This window comes from Plectropomus leopardus, chromosome 5 (assembly GCF_026936395.1).
Source record: "Plectropomus leopardus strain MGB_pleo_1.0 chromosome 5, ASM2693639v1, whole genome shotgun sequence".
Classification (NCBI taxonomy): domain Eukaryota; kingdom Metazoa; phylum Chordata; class Actinopteri; order Perciformes; family Serranidae; genus Plectropomus; species Plectropomus leopardus.
The window spans coordinates 30,980,039-30,999,033 of NC_142180.1; the positions used below are offsets into that span (position 1 = coordinate 30,980,039).

The following is an 18,995-nucleotide window of genomic DNA, read 5'->3' on the forward strand; positions in this document are numbered from 1 at the left end:
ATCTGTCCATTGTTTTGTCTTCAACTTACAGATATTCAGTTTTCTGTCATAGAGGAAGAGGAAAATATTAACACTTAAATAGCTGGATTTTTTTTTAGTAAGTTTTAGTTTTTAGTTTTTTAATAATGAATTACTTGAAATGATTAACCAGTTATCAAATTATTTGGTGCTAAATTTAAAAGTTGAAAAATGACAATTTTTGGTTTAATCGTTGCAGCTTTAGACTGAAGGGAAGTGTAAGTGCAAAGACACATGGTCTTTCTCAATTATTTAAATCTCAACGAAAACCAGATGTAAAAGCTTCGAGTGTCCTCTGTTTCAGTCTTGTCTCAGTGTCTTCAGTCGGCTCATTTTGAAGTCGAGTGATGTACATTTTGTTAACCTAACTGTAAAGGTTGTTTGTAAAGTGCTATTTTCTGCATATCAAGATATTTTTCAATTTTGTACCATAATCCTCCATAACTTCCTTGTTCATTTGTTTGTATGACAGTGTGCAGTTGGCTATGATGACTCCCATAGTAGTACATTTCTGCACAAATATTAAATTATGAATGTCTTTTCTTTACTTTCTGGTAGCAGGAACTTCTTTGCAGGATCCTGGTGTTCACGTAATGTCTTTCTGGAAATAGGTAGGCCGGCAGTGAGAGTTGAATGCAGGCCAGTAGCCTGAGGCTCTGTCAGTGGTTAGACTGAAAATGCCACTGTTTGCTGTATCAGTGAACAGTACTCTGAAGGTGGAGATTTGTAGGTTTTAAAGGTGGAGAGCTGCGTCAGAACACTTAGTGGTGTTGTTGCACGTGTTTGCCTGTGTGAGAGGAGCGCATGACAGAGGGAGGGGAGTTGATCGATTAGACTGTTTAGAAACTGATCATTCAGTTTGAGCTTCTATTTTGTTTGAAACTTTTGTGCTGATTCACGGAAAATATTTACTAGGTTATTAACAGAGTGCGTGGTTAAGCAGATTTTTAATTGTATGTAATGATTAAAGGGATTTAACCCTTTGAAACCTGGATCGACATCACTTTGATTTGTGTTGCACTCAGATGCCATGAACTAGTGCAAACTTTCGAATGAGGAAATCAGTTTGATTTCTTTTGAAATCTTGGATAAAAAAGGGCAATGAGCAACTTGGCGATAAATGTCCCGCGTATTGCAAGAAATTAGTGGAGTTAGAAAACTAGTTTTAAAAAAAAACAACAGAAATATTTCCAGAGAACTATATTTGTAATTATCATAACTATGTATATGAAATTACTTTTACAGATTTAATATATTTTTACACACAATTTTCCAGGTAATATTTTTGGCTTTTTTTAGTTTTTATTTTACTTTTTAAAAACTTTTAGTTTGTTTTTGTTTTTTTAATTTGTAGGTAATTTACTGCTTTTTTACATTACATTAATTTCTACCTGTTTATTGCCTTCTTCCCATGTTTTTAAAAGAAAAAAGTGTAAGAAGTTTTTTAATGCATCCCAAGACATTTGTAATAGGTGGATTGAGTGTGAAACTATGAACTGTTTTTGATAGTTCACACTCTAAAATCACACTTGCTTTGCATTTTCCTTGTCTTCTTTGAAAGGCACAGTTTTACCCCTCTTGAAAATGCTCTGGTTTCTTCTCTTCCCCTCCCCCTCTCTGACTCGCTGCTCTTCAGTGTTTACCTTCTGCAGCTACCGACCGGCTCGGCTGTTGTTCTTTTACTGCATGTGGTGGTCTCTTTCTCTCTTTTTCTTTATTTGTTGAAGGTTTACTCTTGTAAGCAGCAAGTGTGTGACGGTGAGCATGTGTGTCTTTCAACTAGTTTTTGTGAGGGTAATGTACAGAGGGATTCCCTGTCCATTGTTAATGCACAGGGCTAAAGAACATTGTGTACTAAAGCTATTAATGGCATGTTTTGCTTAAGCTTGCATCTGAAGACATACCAAAACCATCAAATCCACTTTCCTCGAGCCGCCTGCTAAATGCAAGATCCCATTATCTTATTTCACAGGTTAAAATAAAAAGATTTGTTTTGGACGTCAGAATCAAATGGGCAACATGCAGCTCATTGTTTCAGATTTGCTAAATATTCAGATGCTACATATGTGTTTAATGTATTATTTCAAGCCAAAATGTCAAAGTATTCCTGTCAGTTTTCAGTGTTGTATTTTAAAAATCATCCTTGCTCGTTAGGAGGCACCTCTCTGCATCGTAGTACGCATGGTGGTTATCATAAATGTTTCACTGTGCCACAGCACATGGGTACACTGTGTACTGAAGTGAATCTTTGATGAGTTTTTGTTCCCCTGCTGTGCCTGATGATGCATACATACTGACTAGCATTCAGCATTGTTATATCCACACCCACCCATGCTAACCCACCCTGGCAAAGTAGCTTTTCCTATCAAATTACATTATATCACATGACTGCGTCCTTCAGTCCCATTGTCCTGGGCCGATGTTTCTGATGTCGCATTCCCAAGCCTCTTTGATCCCTGTCTGAAAGCGATGATCACAGTGTCACAGCTCCACTGCGGCCACCATGCTGTGACCAGGGATCTTTTGTTAAGCTCAGTATTAGACGAGAAATGTTTATTCTTTTTACTACTGATATATAAAGTGTTATGTGGCCATTTAACTGATTGGTATAGACATAATAAATATATATGTGAACCCAAACACTGTTATGATGTAGCTAATCAAGCCAGATGATAAAGTTGTATAAGTGTATAACAAGGCATTCAAGAGAACAGTTCATCCCCAAATTAACAATACATATTTTCCCTCTTACCTGTATTGCTATTTATTAATCTATTTTTTTGGTGTGAGTTACCAAATGTTGGGATTATCATCTGTAGAAATCTCTGCCTTCTCTGCAATACAATGAAAATCTATGCATGGTGGGGTACAGTTCACATTTTATCGATACAGGTACTGTTACCCAATGGTTCCAAGTAGGTGGTGATGAAGTAAACTTAAAAGCATAAAGAACCACAGTAATGAGCCCTCAAACCCAGAAATGAATTAGCATTTCAGTACGTTCACTTCCCTCGTCTCAAAGTCAATGCCTTGTCAGTTTTGGTGAAATGTCTGAAATAAGGTCTGTGGCTAACACAAGCTTTAGAAACTTTAACATTTTGTTCTACATCATGAAATATGTCTGTAAACACTCCACTTGTAAACTTTGAAGCTTTTATGTGTCTTAAAAAAGGCAGTTGTTAACAAGCGGCTAAATGCGACTACAGTGTCATCAAACAGTCTGCGCCAAACACGGCTTTTACAGCCTCGTAGTGGTGGCAAAGCGACTGTAGTGCAGTTCGTTTGTAGCCTGACATTAGCTTTTTACTTCTGGTGACTGCATTTATGTTTCAAAAATCCAGAAAGTGGTGTTGTTCTTTTACTGCAATCTCCTTTATTTAAGGAGATTATCTTGCTGAATAAAATGTGTAAGTGCCATAAATGTTTGTTTGCCACAGAGCTCATTTCCTGCAATAATCCAATATCCAATGGAAAAATCCCACAGGCTTTTTAACGAGAAAACCAGAGTGATGTTAAACTCGGTCGGTCTTCATCACTGGGGCAACCTGTTCCGCTCCTCTGTTTGTAGCTAGTCACACATGAGCTTATATTCTATGTTCATTTTTGTGCATGTTTGTATGTATGTCTGCTCATCTACGTATCAGTGATATTAGGCTGTTACTAAAATAATATAGAAAGGAAGATAGACCAGACACCAAATCTACTGCTGCAGGTAAGTACTGCAGTGATAGTTTTGGCTGTCTACGAAACTGAAGGAGCCAAAGGAGCCGTGTCTGGCTTCCCGGCTCCAGGGAACTTTACTTCCTGCCTGCAGTCGAACCTGCTGGCCCTGCATAGCCATGTTGCCGGCCTCGGAGCGCATTGGCTGCCTTTCATGCTTCGGGGTGCTTTGTGGCCCTTCAGCCTCTTGTTTGAACATAGCATTTTCACTCAGATGCACTCTCAAGTAACACATTTTTGGCACTGATTGATTTAAAAGTGAATCAATTCTCTGTAGCACTACTGTAATTTTGATTGGTACTTGGTTCCCTTAAAAGTATCAGTGCGTAACCCTAACTAGATGGTACTGGGCTTGTTGTGTTTAAAGCACAGAAAAATATCTTTGACAAACTCAACAGCAGTGCCTATTTCCAAAAATGATGACCGTGTTACTCAAGATAATCCACAGACCTTGTTGTGAGCAGTGTCATATAAAAACAGTTTTATTTCCACTGAACTACATCCACCAAAAAGTGAATGCTTTTCTAACAGCTTAGATGGTGCTGTTTGTGTCTGAATTGGTGCTTTTGTCGTGTTATTGAGGTTAAAATTCTCATAACTGAACTATTGCATTTTGAGCATTAGTTCTAGATGAACATCTTGTGAATGTCAGTGGGCTGAGGGCATGTTAGAGGAGTATAACTCTACAGGAGCAGCAGTCTGTCCTCCACCAGGTGACTTGGCCTACTTAGTGCTGCAGGCTAGCTTCCAAATAGAGGTGGGTCTGTTCATTCACACAACATCCTAGAAAGAGGCTCCTGTGTAAATTCTGAACTATTTACCTGCGTCACAGAGCCGGAGTAGTCAAAGAAGGATCCTTATAGACCAGAAAGGCAAACACACTTTACAAATAGCTCAAACTAGAGTGGATTATAACAGAATGTGGCCTTTCATTATATTAGATAAACTGAAGTGTTTTATCAAACTGTGATTATCTGGCTTTAAGATGAAACAGGATGAAGTACTGTTCTGCCAGGAACTACTGGGCATGTGCCAACACGTTTATTAGCATGCCATTTAAACAAGAATAATAAGAAAGCAACCAATCAAGTTCTGTTTGAACAGAAGTATGTGACATCTGTTTTGTTGGCACTCTGTTGTTCCATTCCTTAAACAGAGCTTTATTAATCCAAGCTTGTAAATCATCACCCAAATTTACTTATTAATTTCTTAAATTTATAGGTGGTGGATTGATATTTTAAGCTTGTGTGCTGAGGCTCCCTTCCCCTGTTTGAAATAAAGTAAGTTAAATCATACGAGTAGCCTTAAAGTATAATTGAATATGGAGTATGCTTTCTTTTAATATCTGTTCTCGTCGATTTTAATTTTTTAAGTTTTAAATACATATTTCAGAAAATGTACAAAGGATCTCTGTGCATGCTCTCTTTAAAAACCTGTTTGATCACAGCAGATCTGGATCCACTGGTTCCTCTTCAAGAAAAGAGACACCCATATGTCTAAATGGGTTCATTACATATAAAAATGATGGCGGTATCTAGCTAATTATGACTAAAGCTGCAACTTTGAGCTTTAGGATTTGATTTTGTACTACTTTTTATACCAAAGGTTATATAGAAAGTAGAAAGAAGGTAGAAGGTAGATTTATTAGTCATTTTTTAAACAAAGTTAAAAAAAACAAATTACATTTGTCCTTGATCCTGCTATATCTCTGTAGTTGAAGGATGTGTTGATATCATTTCAGCCTTATTGAACATTGTCAGCAAATGTTTTTTTTTCTTTTTCTGCTGTGTGGGCAGAGTTTTGTTTTGTTTGTTCATATATCCGCACCTCCTGCGTTCTGTGCAGGAAAGCTCCACTTAATTCTAAAGGAGAGAGAGATTCAGAAAGTAAGATACTTTTAGTCCTAAGGCTAAAAGTTGGACCAAAAAAGCATCAATTTCTGTGCCAGTTAGCACTGATTTTCTGCCTTGAGATGCCTGATGAGTACAGACCTGCATTTGTGTGCCAGAAACAGGCCTGGGGTCATAATTCTTTAAAGGGGATGAAGTGTCTGGCCTATGCCTCTACTGCTACAACACAGAAAGTCATGTTGGCTATTCCAACCCCATCCACCACTTAATGTCTTTGGTTGCTCTGTGCAAAAGAAGATTAACAAATGGAGCAGCAGTGTTTATCTATGGGGCTTATATGTCTGCAACAGAAAGGCAGAAAATCACGATGTTTCGATTCCATTTTTTCCTTCCTGGTACTGATTCTGATACTTAAACATGCATATTCTCCAATCTGATACCATTCAGGACTCCTGCAGATCATTGAGGCATTGAATCCTTTAATGGAAAAATAATGCCTTAATTGTTATTAAAATGTCTTGAGTAGATCTTTCAAAAGTCTTAAGAATGATGAGAGACAGGAGGTAAGATTTTCCAGCACTAACGTCACTAAAAAGTCATGTTTCTTAAGTAACTGATGTCAGTTTTGGCTACTGTAAAATTGGTCTTAAATTTGATTCCAAGTAGCTTTAAGAGGTCTTAAAAAGTCTTAAATCCCACTTTCTTTAAGCTGCAGGAACCCTGGCCATTGTGTTTAAAAAGAAAAGGTATAAGGTAAAGTATTTTAGTCTGTATTGGAGGCATTTCCGATCCTGATATTGGAAAAACTCGAGTAGAAAACGTGATCATCATTACCTTAAGTGCAAGTGGAGTCTCTCAAAACCAAACTTCTCTGCTTCTGCTCTCTGTTGCTTATTATTTGTCAGCATTGTGAACAAACACCAGAGGCATGAAACTGTGCCTAAGTATAATGAAGATGCCTTTACCAGTTGATTACTGATAAATAATTGATTTGTTTAAGTATAAATGGGTTATTGCAGCTTGGCCAATCTGTGTCAGTCTCTTCTGCCTCGTCCAAAACAGTCTCAGTGGATAAACAAATAAAGTGGTCAGATTTACAGTAAATATGATGAATTTGCGGTAGTCAGAAGAACATCTGACTTTGACAGTTAATTTTTGAATTCATCTTGAATCTGACAGTCCTTGAGTGTAGATTACAACCATTTCAATTTCAGACAGAAGTCAGAGAGTTCACTGTTTCAAAGGCAATTTTGTCTTGCCCCGGGCTGGTTTTGCAAGTTTACATAGCAGGAGGAGTGTAGGGAAAGCACACAGTTACAATTTCACCATGTGTAGAAGAATTTAACACATAATATACCACGGAGAAAAAGGAGAAATTGTTCTTTATGTACTGAAGTCCTTGACAATAAAAGAAAAAAAAATTGTAGCCAATCACAAGCAAAACCTTTCGGGTTGAGATGAACTCTGTGTGTGTTTGGTCAATAAATGTACCAAAGGTAAGGTGGTAGGGTGCAGCTCAGAAATGTGTCTGTGTTGGTGAATTAAGAGAGCTGTCCACCAGTCCAGCCACTATGCCCTGGCTGCCACAAAGATGCACCAGTGGAGAGAGGATTATGGAGGATCAGCGGGCTTTAGAACAAACTGCTGCTCAACATTATTCCATGGTTCGATGTAGAGGAAAATTAGAACGCACACGTAAATGTACATACACAAACATGCTCAGTCCTCTAAGGCAGAGCTTTCAGGCTCTGCCCCCACTTTCCCTCTAAACTGTGACGACATGTTTTTGTCTGCCCGGCAGATGCGCTGGCCTAGTTTTACTGGCGATTCTGGCACACCTCCCTGCCCCACAATCCACCTCTGCCCACGTGGTTCCTGGATTCTCTCTCCTCAGCTCTTTTCTCTCATATTTGTTCCTCTCTGACTGTATTTTTTTGTGGACATCAACATTGGGTTTAGCTTGAATATGGACTCACTGCCTGCAAGAATATATTCTAAGAGATGTTGCTCAGTGAGAAAACAGCCTGATTTATTCAGCTGTTTGTTTGGTGTGTGTGTGTGTGTTTGCTTTCACCAAACATGTGATTTGGCTTTGGAGAGTTGACAGATCAGTTAACAAGGAACTTGAACTCACTACATCGTTGTGCTCTTCTCCATCAGCCTCTCTCGTATTATTAACTAATCTCCCAGCACCGCACATTGTATATCAAGGATTTCTGAACTTCAGTGTAAAACATCACAAGACCCTCCACCTTTGGAAAGATAGAAGACGGACACACCATTCACACACACATTAAATTTACTATTATGACCATGATAGCATAAACCACCAAGTGATTTCAGCTTTTTGTCAACCAATTTGTCCTCACCCTCTTTCTAAAAATACGGAGCTATATATCATGTGTCGCGATACAGCCTTAGAATATGGCAGTATTAGAGGCCACCCATGGAGTTTGGAGGTTGGCATTGGAGCTCCATAGGGTTGTCGGGATCAGCTTTAGATGGGAGGTTAAAGTGCCCCGAAACCAGGAGGCGGCTTTGCTGCCGCTCCATTGGCTTTCGCACAAGCCACAATTATCAATGCAGCCCAGATTTGCTGTGATTTTGTTTTTTTTTAGGCATCTGGTCAGTTTTCTTTACTATATTAGTAGTATTGTATCAATGCTAGATAAGCAGACACACACACACACAGATAAACAGAGAAAAAAATATCTTTGTGTGTTTAGAATTAAGCAGAGAAGCACAACTGCTTTTTAGTCCACTACTTCACCCCTACAAAAGTCACATTTTTCTTATTACAGAGAAAGTAAAGTACTGAAAAAAGGTACTATTGGGTATCGGAAGCGGTGAACGATACCCAGCCTAGTCGTCGCAGTGATACAGTTTAAGTTTTTGCATTTAAGACAATTAAGGAGGGTAAGGACTTAGTGTCCATAACGTGCTGTCGGTTAGGACATTGTGTGAGAAGCTGGTCAGAGATTTAGCACGGGAGTGAGACCAGCAACAACTAATCTGTCCTGGTCCTGGCTATGCACAGCATACTTTGTGTGTTGCTGTGTCCTGCTATGAGAAAGATTAGTGTGTATGAGATGGCAGAGTGACAAAGCTGTCTTGATCTTAACTAGTCCGACAGCAGAGATTCAATGGGGGAAGAAACAAATATAGAGACTATAGGACCCAAGACTATAGGGAACAACACACACATTGGTTCAGACATGCGCTCATATGTGACACCTCTGAAAACTGTTAGTCAGCAGGCAAACATCCGGCCTGAGAAGAGATCAGAGCGCGGTGTGCATACCACGCAGCTGGTGATAATATTTGACCCACTGCTGGCAGATGAGTCTATCCTCAGCCCGTTGTCTTTGCAGTTTTGTCTGCGCTCTGTCAACCCAGTCGGTTGGTACAGTACAGTTGATTTATGCCAGGTCTCCTGATCTGAATGATCCTAAAGCCAACAGGAAATATCAGGGGATTTGGCTGTTCGGAACCAGCAGAGACAGCGCATCAGGAGGATGTGTAGCCACTGTTGTCTGTGTGCATCTGTGCAAAGCTGTTTTGCTTTTAATTGTCTTACTGTGCATTTAAAGGCTGTAGTACGGCAAGTATAAAGCTGTTTCAGTTAGAGCCAACTGCATCAGAGCTCTAGAGGTGGCACTCTGCACTCTTTTTTTCTGTGACGAGTGCCAAACAAGCTGATGATGTCCTCTTCAGCACAGAAAATTACAAAATGATTTAGCCATTTGTAGCCAGACAAGACATATTTAAATCCCCAGGTGCTTCTGAAGTGGGACAGGAAATGGGGATAGAGAGAGAATGAGGAAGAGTGTATTTTCAGGCTGCTGACTCATTAGTCTTGCTTCAGGCTCTTCCTTCATTAGCTTATTATTGACCCGCTACTGGTATATACTGTGTATGGCTTACTTGTGCATTTGTTTCTTCAGCAGTTGCTGCATCTCCTTTTGTGGGTCATAAATTCCTCCTCCCACTATTGCATAACTATTTGAATTAAAAAGTAGGTCACGGTACGCCCCCAAAGCAGATCGGCCCCTTCTTCACCTTTTTTCCTTCTCTTTTCATCTGCCCTCGTTTTATTCATCTGTAAAGGAATGTCAACACTCTGGTTTTTTATTCACTCATGCAGATAAATCTGAGTGAGGGCAGGAGGGCGTCATTTCCACTTACTTCCTAATTTGGGCTCTGATTTGCATGTAGCTCAGGAAATACAGAGTATCTGTGGTCCTGAGTTGCTCCACAAGTTTTAATCTCTGTATTTGAATTTTTGTTATTTGGATAACACACGGTGACTTGGCAGTTTCAAGTTAAATGCTGGTTCAGTGTGTCACATTGCGGAAGTCAGTGATATTTGCATTTCTCATCACAGATGTTTATACACGATTGTTGACTCTGTGATGTGTTCAGTCAAACCTGCACTGTGGTATTTGATCTGTTTGGCACCTGTGTGTATTTACACAAGCATTGCCTTATCTGAGTGATTGAAGGCCTTTTAAAAATGATAACATGCAAAGTTATGGAACATAAAGAGTTCAATGACAAAATCTTTCAATTAGTTCTGTTTTGACTGGATATTAAAAACGGTAACTGTAATTAGATTTTTAAGATGAGATTGCACAACTTTCTAAGACTTGAGTAAATTTTATGCACAGTTAACCCTTTGAAACCTGAAGTGACATCACTTTCCTTGTGCTACTTTTAAGATACATTTTTATTTATAAAATGGAAAAAAAGGCAACAAGCAACTTGGTAAGAAATGTTCCCAAAAATGCAAGAAATTAGTAGATTGAGAAAATTATTTTTAAAAAAGCTAGGGAAAAATTGAAGGGAATAACATATTTAAAGTTATGTTAAAGAATTATTCTAATATTTTAAGCCTGTTTTCCAAGTCTTTTTCTTCTTCTTTTTTTTTTTTTTTACTTTTTACTTTACTTATCTTATTTATTTATTTTTCTTTATTTATCAATTTAACTTATTTTTCTGGTAATTTTCTTGTACTTTTTGCTAACTTCTTGCAAATTTTTGGGTTGTTTCTTCTTTCATTGCTAATTGTCGTCTTCCAATTTATTTGGTAATAAATCATGCCAATTTGCTCATGTTTTTAAGAGTTAAAGCAAGGCTTTACATGTCCTTATCAAAAACTAAACTGTGAAACTACACAGTAAAACAGCCCAGGTTAGTTTCAGAGAATACGGTATGCAGGAGCAAAGAGGCCTTGGCATAAAATAATCTGTCTACTCAACAAAGTGTCTTCAACATACCATACCATGTGCAACTTTTGGAAATCTTGTAGAGCAATTCTAAGGAGTTGTGGCATCCTGTGCAAAGATGCCTGTAGAGATATTTTGAAGGCTTTGAGTAAACAGATTATGCAAACATGCAACAGGGATCCACACTCACTTTCACGCTTCCCTGTAAATATCTTACAGGTGCAAAGTTCTGATCAAAGATGGATAAAAGCTAACGTGTCAGATGATGAAGTTTGTTTGTGTATATATAATTATATGCAGGTGAGGGTTTTTGGCTTCAACTACAGTTTATTTTCATTATCGATTATGCTCCATTACGTGGAATATATATATATATATATATATATATATATATATATATATATATATATATATATATATATATATATATACAATTTTTTTGGCTTTTCATGCCTTTATTTTAGCGAAGTTTTAGAGTGGCAGGAAGGTGGGAGAGAGAATGGGGATGACACGCAGCAAAGGGCCACAAGCCCGAATCAAACCCGGCTGCTGCAAAGGACTCAGCCTACATGGGGCAGACCCATTAAAATATTTTACTTTTTTGCCATGCTCAGCGATGGAATTTAGAAGCACATAATTAGCAAATGGTTGGCCTTTTTGCTTAAAATAATAACCAAAATGATTATTTGATTAACAAAATAGTTGTCAATCATTTTTCTGTTGATTAATCAAGTAACTGCTGGGACTCTACTGCTGTTCAGTGCTACCGTCCAAAATCCGTCATATGTGTTTATGGCTTTTCTGTGTAGTAGTGCCACTTTGAGCCTCACGTCAGAGGCAGTTAGGATCTCTTGGTGTTTTTGTCTGACATTATTTTGCCTGTTGAGGACATTGAGTTGCTCTGACTTGACTGGACATGTAATTTAGAGGTGTTAGTCTTCTATAACTCTTCAACAGTCAGTTAATGAGTTACTAAATAATACGAACCTTTCAGTTTGATATGTTTCTAAAAAATAATTCATAATGTAGACATTTATCATCATTTTTTGGTGTACAAGGAATGCATGTTATGCTTATTATGTGTGAGCGATGTTTTTCAGCAGTTTGTTGTGTAATTTTGTTCGTGTCGTCTTCAGATGAGTATGTGGGCCACGTCTTCCCTGTACATCCATGGGTGTTCAGTGGATGAGGGTGACGGGGGACACAGGAGACATTTGAAACGCAGCACAACATAGTTTAAAGCTATGGATCTAAGTTTAGCCAGGAGCCTATATTAGCCTGTGGTTCATATTTACTCCATAGTATCAGTACACCGCTTGGCTCTTAGGTTTCCATCACTAGCTTTGTAGCCATACCCAACCCTTTATGGTGAAGTGCATATTACAAGGTTTACTCATATAGGAACACAAGCACAGCTCATCAGCAACAGGGATCCAAAACAACAACGGTAAATGTCAAGCCCTGGTGTCAAAGTCAGCTGTCCCTTTAGGATTGAGGAGCCAGGGCGTCTTTCTAGATATGACATTTTACACCTATGCATAACATTCAGAGATATATATTCATCATGGAGAAGGCAGCAGAGATATTAACTGCTCTACCACGCCTCTGTCTCCTTTACTGCAACATAACCAGAGAGGACAGGTTGTGTTTGCAGTAATGAAGCAAAGCTATGCCTGAAAACTACTAAATTTCATAAGCAGCATGTTTACATGAGTAGAAGTGCCTTTAAACCTTTTCTTACTACTTTGTCTTTTGCTCATGAATCTGATAAGGTACACAATGCACCTTTTTATAACATCCTCTAACAGATAAAGCCTCAACTGGATGTTCTTGTCATCTTTTTTTCTCATCACTCAATCACCTCAGATGCTCAAAAACAAAATCCAGATGGAGAGGCTCTGTGATTGACAGGACACTGACTTGCACAGATGGCTGTCACTGTTTGATTGTTGAGTGTGTTTGCTCGCTGCTCATCTTCCTCCTCCTGACAGCCGGGCTGACAGGGAGCTAACATGACTGTCCATGTGTCCCGCTCTCTCCGGACATTGATATTTGAACGCTCAAGGAGAACCGCTCCAGTTTCAGAATCACATGGTGTTTTGTATCTGAGCTCTGCGTCCTTGTGTCTCTTGTCACTGATACAAAGTGTTGTCATGCTCTGAATAAGATTTTTGCATTAGTATTTCCATAATGTATACACGCTTTCAGGTTTAAACAAATGTACAATGCACGTGTCTGAGCCTCTGGCTCCCGTTAATAGGTGTTAAAGAGGTCTTTGATCTGCATTAATCTGGAGTGACATCACTTTTCTTGTGCTGCTTCTAGATGCCTTTTAGAAGTGTTTAAACCTTTGAGCCCTGAGAAAATTGGTGTAGTTTCTTTCAAAAACCAGGGGGGGAAAGACAACAAGCAACATGGCAAGACATTTTCCACAAATGTTAAGAAATCACCAGATTAGAAAGAGGATAAAAATAAGGACATTTTCTTTATATTTATCAAATTTACATGTTTAACACTATGTTACAGAACTTATTGTATTTTTAAGTGCTTCTTCCAAGTCTTTATTCACTTTGGGTTTTTTTTTTGTTATTATTTAAAGGTAACTTTCTGGAACTTTTTACTAATTTCTTGCTAATTTTTGGGTCATTTCTTCCTTCATTGCTCACTGCCTTCTTCCCATGTTTTTGTAAGAAATCAAGCCAACTTGCTCAGGTTTTAAAGGGTTAACACTGACTAAGTAAATGCGCATTTTTCTCGATCTGCATATGATGAGTTATCTTAAAGCGGACTGCTGTCCGGCTTATTTAAGTTCAGAGAAGCTGAATGTATAGCTTGTGGACACATTACTGGAAAACCCCCGACAGCATGGTAGAAGAAAGAACATGTTTAAACAGACCTCCTTTCAGTTCAGCTTCACTCTCCTCTCTCTACATTCTTCACGTCATTTAAACTTCACTGATAAGGACTGAGAGGCAGCCGTCTCTCACCTGCTTCCTTCTTATGCTGTCTTATCCTTCCCAATCCTATTTATTTTGCACTCACTGACATCAGGACCATAGTATTAGCGTGCGTGTAACATGAGCAGTCCTGTATTGAAAAGACGCTCATGCTTTTACAGTAGCCTTGTTTTCTGGCAGCGATAAATTTGGTTAGTATGATCGTCTGGCTTTGTGTCGGCCTTGTTCAGCTTAAACACACTGCACATGATTGGTAGCTTGGAAGCTGTTTTAACGTTATCAAGTGAACAGGAAAATGGTTACCAGGTGTGAAAAAAAAGAGGCTTAAACGAAACTTATGAAAGTAGCACATGAGCACACTACGGAACAGCTTCATTCCCCAAGCTGTGAAACTCCTAAACTCCTCCTTTCAACTCCAAAAGATGCAGCAGGATTTAAGGAGAAATTTTGTTTTCATCTTTTACAAATCTAAATTCTAAAAAATAAATCTACTTTGAACTTGTGAGTTCTGTTGAAATAAGAGAGAGAATAACAGAGAGAAAAATCAGGATAGAGGAAACTGACAAAGATTGCAGTCTGCTTTGAGCAGCTTGCAAGAATAGAGAAATAATGAGTGGATTTTGTTGTTATTAACGTATGTATTTGGATCCCCATTAGCCACTGCCAGGGTAGCAGCTACCCTCCCTGGGGTTCACACAAGTAAACATTACATCATAACATAAAACAAATGTAAAGTTTGAAATGCAAGGCAAAAAGGAATCAAAGACAACAAGAAAGAAGTAAAACCACAAAAAAGAACAGAAAATCAAAAGGATAAATTAATAAAAATGAGAATACACAATATATAAACTTTCTGCTTTTGTCTTGCTACGTCTCCTCCCTTAAGACTAAATCTCACTCTCTGAGTTCATCTGTCCCTTTGTGCATCTCATGCACATTCAGCCTCCTTTGCTCTCCTACGCTCATTGTTTTCATTGCCTGTGCTCTGAGAGCGCGTGTCAGTCATCCTCCCCCAAAGGAAAGGAAGTGCTCTTACTGTGAAGGATGTGATGTAGTACAACCTCAGCATTCTTTTAGTTCGAAAGGCACGCATAGCTTACAGCAAACTGTGCTGTTGAAATTCTGTTCTTTGTTTTAATCCCATACCATAATGTCGCAATACCAATGACTTGATAAAAGGCTTAAATAACATTTTTTCACATGTATCTTTTATTGGGTTGTCAATGCACAACATAACTCCATCCGAAAGTACATATCACCCCGTATCAATCTGAGAGCACCAAACATGGCATACAACTGCAACATACCCCTGAGAGCAAAAGCAAAGCACTATTAGTTGTATATAGATAAAGTTCAGTTTGCTCTGTAAAATTGCAACTAAATAAGTCACATTAATCCTCCAAGGAAGAGAAATAATCCATAAAAGACAGAATTGGGTCCCAAGTTTTGCTAAAATTATCGGGGGAACCCCTAGTGTTATACTTAATTTTTTCTAAATATAAGAAGAACATTAAATCTTTCAACCAAGAATGAGAAGGTGGAGGCTTTAATCAATAAATTTTTTGTTCACTTTTTTTTCATCTACTTGCACAGTAACTGGAATTGATGACATGTACATGTTTAAGTTGCATGCCCCTTTCGAATGAAGATCCAGATCACAGTTTTGCATTGTGTTGATAAATTTCTCCCCTGTCTGTGTTTCAGGTACCCCAGTCAATATGTGTATTGTTCAGAGCAGAGCTTGTCTGGCCCTGGTCAGTCTGCGGGGGACAAAAACCCTGAAGGCCAGAAGCAGGAGCAGGAGCAGGACTCCACGCAACACAAGGTGAGTTGAAGTTTACAAGTTTCAAAATCAGTGAATCAGTTAGTGACATTAAGCCTCGCTTTTAATAAACAGCTGAGAAAAATAGGTTAATTATTGCCAATTTGGTCGTTTGCCCTGAGATGCAAGAGGCTCGACATTATTGGGTTGTCTTGGCTAACAGGCCCATTTAATGCTGCATGGAGATCAGGGACAGTGTGTGCAGAACAGCTGAGCGGGGCTGTGGTTCTCATTTTGAAGAAAGGGGGATGGGAGGGTGTGCTTCAATAATCGGGGTATCCCTGCTCCACTTCCTTGGGTAAGCTGATACCAGGGTGTTGGAAAAAATTCTCCAAATGATTCAGGAGGAGCAATGCAGAATCTGTCCTGACTGCATAACAGTAGAGCGGCTCTTAAACTCTCCAGGGTTACTAGAGGGATCATGGGATTTTACCCGTCCCGTCTACATATGTTTTTTAAAACTTGAAAAAGGTTGCCCTTGGGGTACGGGGACTGTTGTTACAAGCTATTAGATTCTTATGTAACTGACTGAGTGCTGTGTCCATATTAATTATGATTATGATTATTAATTTGAAAATATTTTGATCAAATAATAATGTTAGTAATTTTTTAAGCCAAAAAAATCCAAACATTTTTTCATAACAAGTTTTATGCTTCTTTGCTGTGAGAATTTTATGCTTCTCTCTGTCATTAATAATAATAATAATAATAATAATAATAATAATAATAATAATAATAATAATAATAATAATAATAATAATAATAACTTTATCCATATAACACCTTAAAAAAAAGATTTTACGTAGGACTTTGATAAACAAAGTAAAGCAGAAATGGAGAATACAAAGAAGGAAATACAACATCAGAAAGCCAAATAGTCTTATTGAGCACAAGCGAGACGAAACTAGGCTTAAGTAATGACAAAATTACAACAACAGGGTAAATGATACAGGATGCAGGATGTGAAAAGTCAATATAAAATAATAAAAAGAAATAGACCAAAAACAAAAGAAGCACATAAAAGCAATAAAACCGCAAATAACAAGAAATAAAATAAATAAAACATAAATAAAATAGGTGAAATGTATAAGAAATAAATTAATTAATTAACAACATCACATAAAAGCAAGTCAATAAAAATGGGTTTTAAGAAATTATTTAAAAGAAGTCACTGATTGTGCCAGCAAAACACAACTTTTGAAGATGTCACCTTGGGCTCTGGGTAATAACAACATAATTTCCATATTTTTGTGACATTGTGTAAGCAAATTGATTAATCAAGAAAATAATGGTCAGAATAAAAACAAAGTAAATGTCTGTATTCTCCATTCCAAACCTCACATATAGTCATGACTTTTGGATAGTGACCAAAATGATAACATCAATGACAAAAGGGGACAAGATTTTCTTCCTCTGTAGGAAGGCTGGGCTCATCCTAAGGGATAGGGTGAGGAGCTTGGATTAGAGCCACCTCTCCTTTGCGTCGTCAAAAGGAGCCGGTTGAGGAGTTTCAGGCATCTGATCAGGATGCCTCCTGGGCACCATACTATGGAGATTTTCCAGGCACGTCCAACTAGTAGGACACCCTGGATGGACTCAGGACATGTTGGATGGATTATATATCTTGACCTGCTTGGGAAAACTTCACGACCCCTCAGGAGGAGCTGGGAAATGTTCCTGGGCAGAGGGACACTTGGACTATCTTGCTTAGCATAGCAACCTGAGCCTGGATGGGTTGCCAAAAATGGGTGGATGGACATTCAGTGTGGTTATTGCTGGTTCATCTTTTCGGCCGGCTGTGGGATAGAGAGTAGTATTATTAGAGTCAGTACTCATGGTGAAATGTATGAGTTAGCAAAACACCAAGAGGATATGGTAGGAGTTGGGTAACGCACTCCAGTGGCCCACTAACCTCTGGTGAAAAGTAGGAAGCATGGAGAGAGGAGGAGTAGCTAATAAAAAAAATGGTGTAAATGGCGAGGGAGGTCCTGCATTATAGAGGCAAGCCAGTGGATGGTGGGAGGGCGAGGGTATTGCATAATTTTTTGTTACTCCCACTAACCCCTAAGATAGGTGTTATTGAATAAGAAAACGATATATCAGTAGTTTCACCATATCACTCGAACGTTACAGCTGATAATCTTGTTGTACGGTTGAAACTGTGTCAGGGACACTCAAAAAAACTGAGAACCATGGTCAACACCCAAAGATTAGGTCCTTTTCTAGGTAAAAAGTTACATAAAAACAGGGTTTCTACAGGGTGCTTGAAGTACTTAAAGCAGTAGAATATTTTTATCTTGGTCCTTGAAAAGGAACTTGAATATAATTGAGAACAATGAAATAACATTTTATGAGAAGTATTAGAAATGTTTTAAAGGAGGAAACAAAGTACGACTGTGGTTGCAGTTGTTTAAGTTGTAATAGCACCAGTTGGTTGGTTAACATCAGTAAACAGTAGGCGTCGAGCGATATTGGTTTTTCAGGGCCGATACTAATCATTAGTAAATGAGACCAATAACTGATATTCGCATCCAATATGCATTTACACTAAAAATGGAAATCTTTCTGTCAATATTTGGAATATAACAAATAAAACTTTGTTTAAATCCCTTTTGCAATTGTTAAATCAAAACTGAAAATTTCAACATTGAGTACAGCAAGTTGCCAGCAACTTTTTTAATAAAGTCAAGTGAAAATTTAAATAAAAATAGCTTCCTGAGGTTTTACAAAGTAAACGTTCCTCCCATGCTGACACTTTCTTTGCACTTTTTAATTAATTTTTTTTTGGCGATCATTTAAATAGAATGCCAATACAGATAATCGGCAAAATACCAGATAATCTGCCCCGATAATTGTCCAGGCAACAATCTGTGGACCCACAAGATGTTTCACAAGCCTGGAAACAAACTTTGTTTGTGAATTTGTACAATTTTCTTACAACTGGTGGTTGTGGAGAAATCATTCTTGAAAAAAAAGGGAAGCTTGAAAAAGTACTTTAAAGTCCTTGAGTTTGACTCATTCCTGTCTGTATGAACCCTGCTGAAAGCAGCGCAGTTACACGTTGTCAGAGCATAGGCCTCTCTGTTTAATGAGTCATGGAGGTGGTTGTGATATAGGTCACGACCTGCTCTGTGGAGTTAGAGCTCAGAGTAGACAAAGCTCAACCAATACTCAGAGGCCAAACAATGTTTGAGACTAATCCACCTTAAGTCAGCCTGTGGGCGTCATTCTATCAGAGTGCAAAGTGAAGCAGTCTTGTAACAAGCCTAAGGTGGGCTGATGCTGTCTCAGAGCTGGGTCGGGGTTAAATATTTGATACCCTCTGCTCTTATGAATGGGCCCTCCAAGTTGTGTGTGTGTGTGTGTGGTAATGTGTGCATGAGTCTCAGAATGAATGATAATT

General features: G+C 38.4%; 1 protein-coding gene across 1 annotated transcript in view; it reads left to right on the plus strand.

Annotated features, from left to right (window-relative positions):
- suco (SUN domain containing ossification factor) overlaps positions 1-18,995 on the plus strand; it is a 55,592-nt gene that overhangs the window by 8,762 nt on the left and 27,835 nt on the right. The window contains 1 exon segment of the mRNA XM_042482876.2: positions 15,475-15,595. Coding sequence (XP_042338810.2) covers positions 15,475-15,595 — 121 coding nt within the window.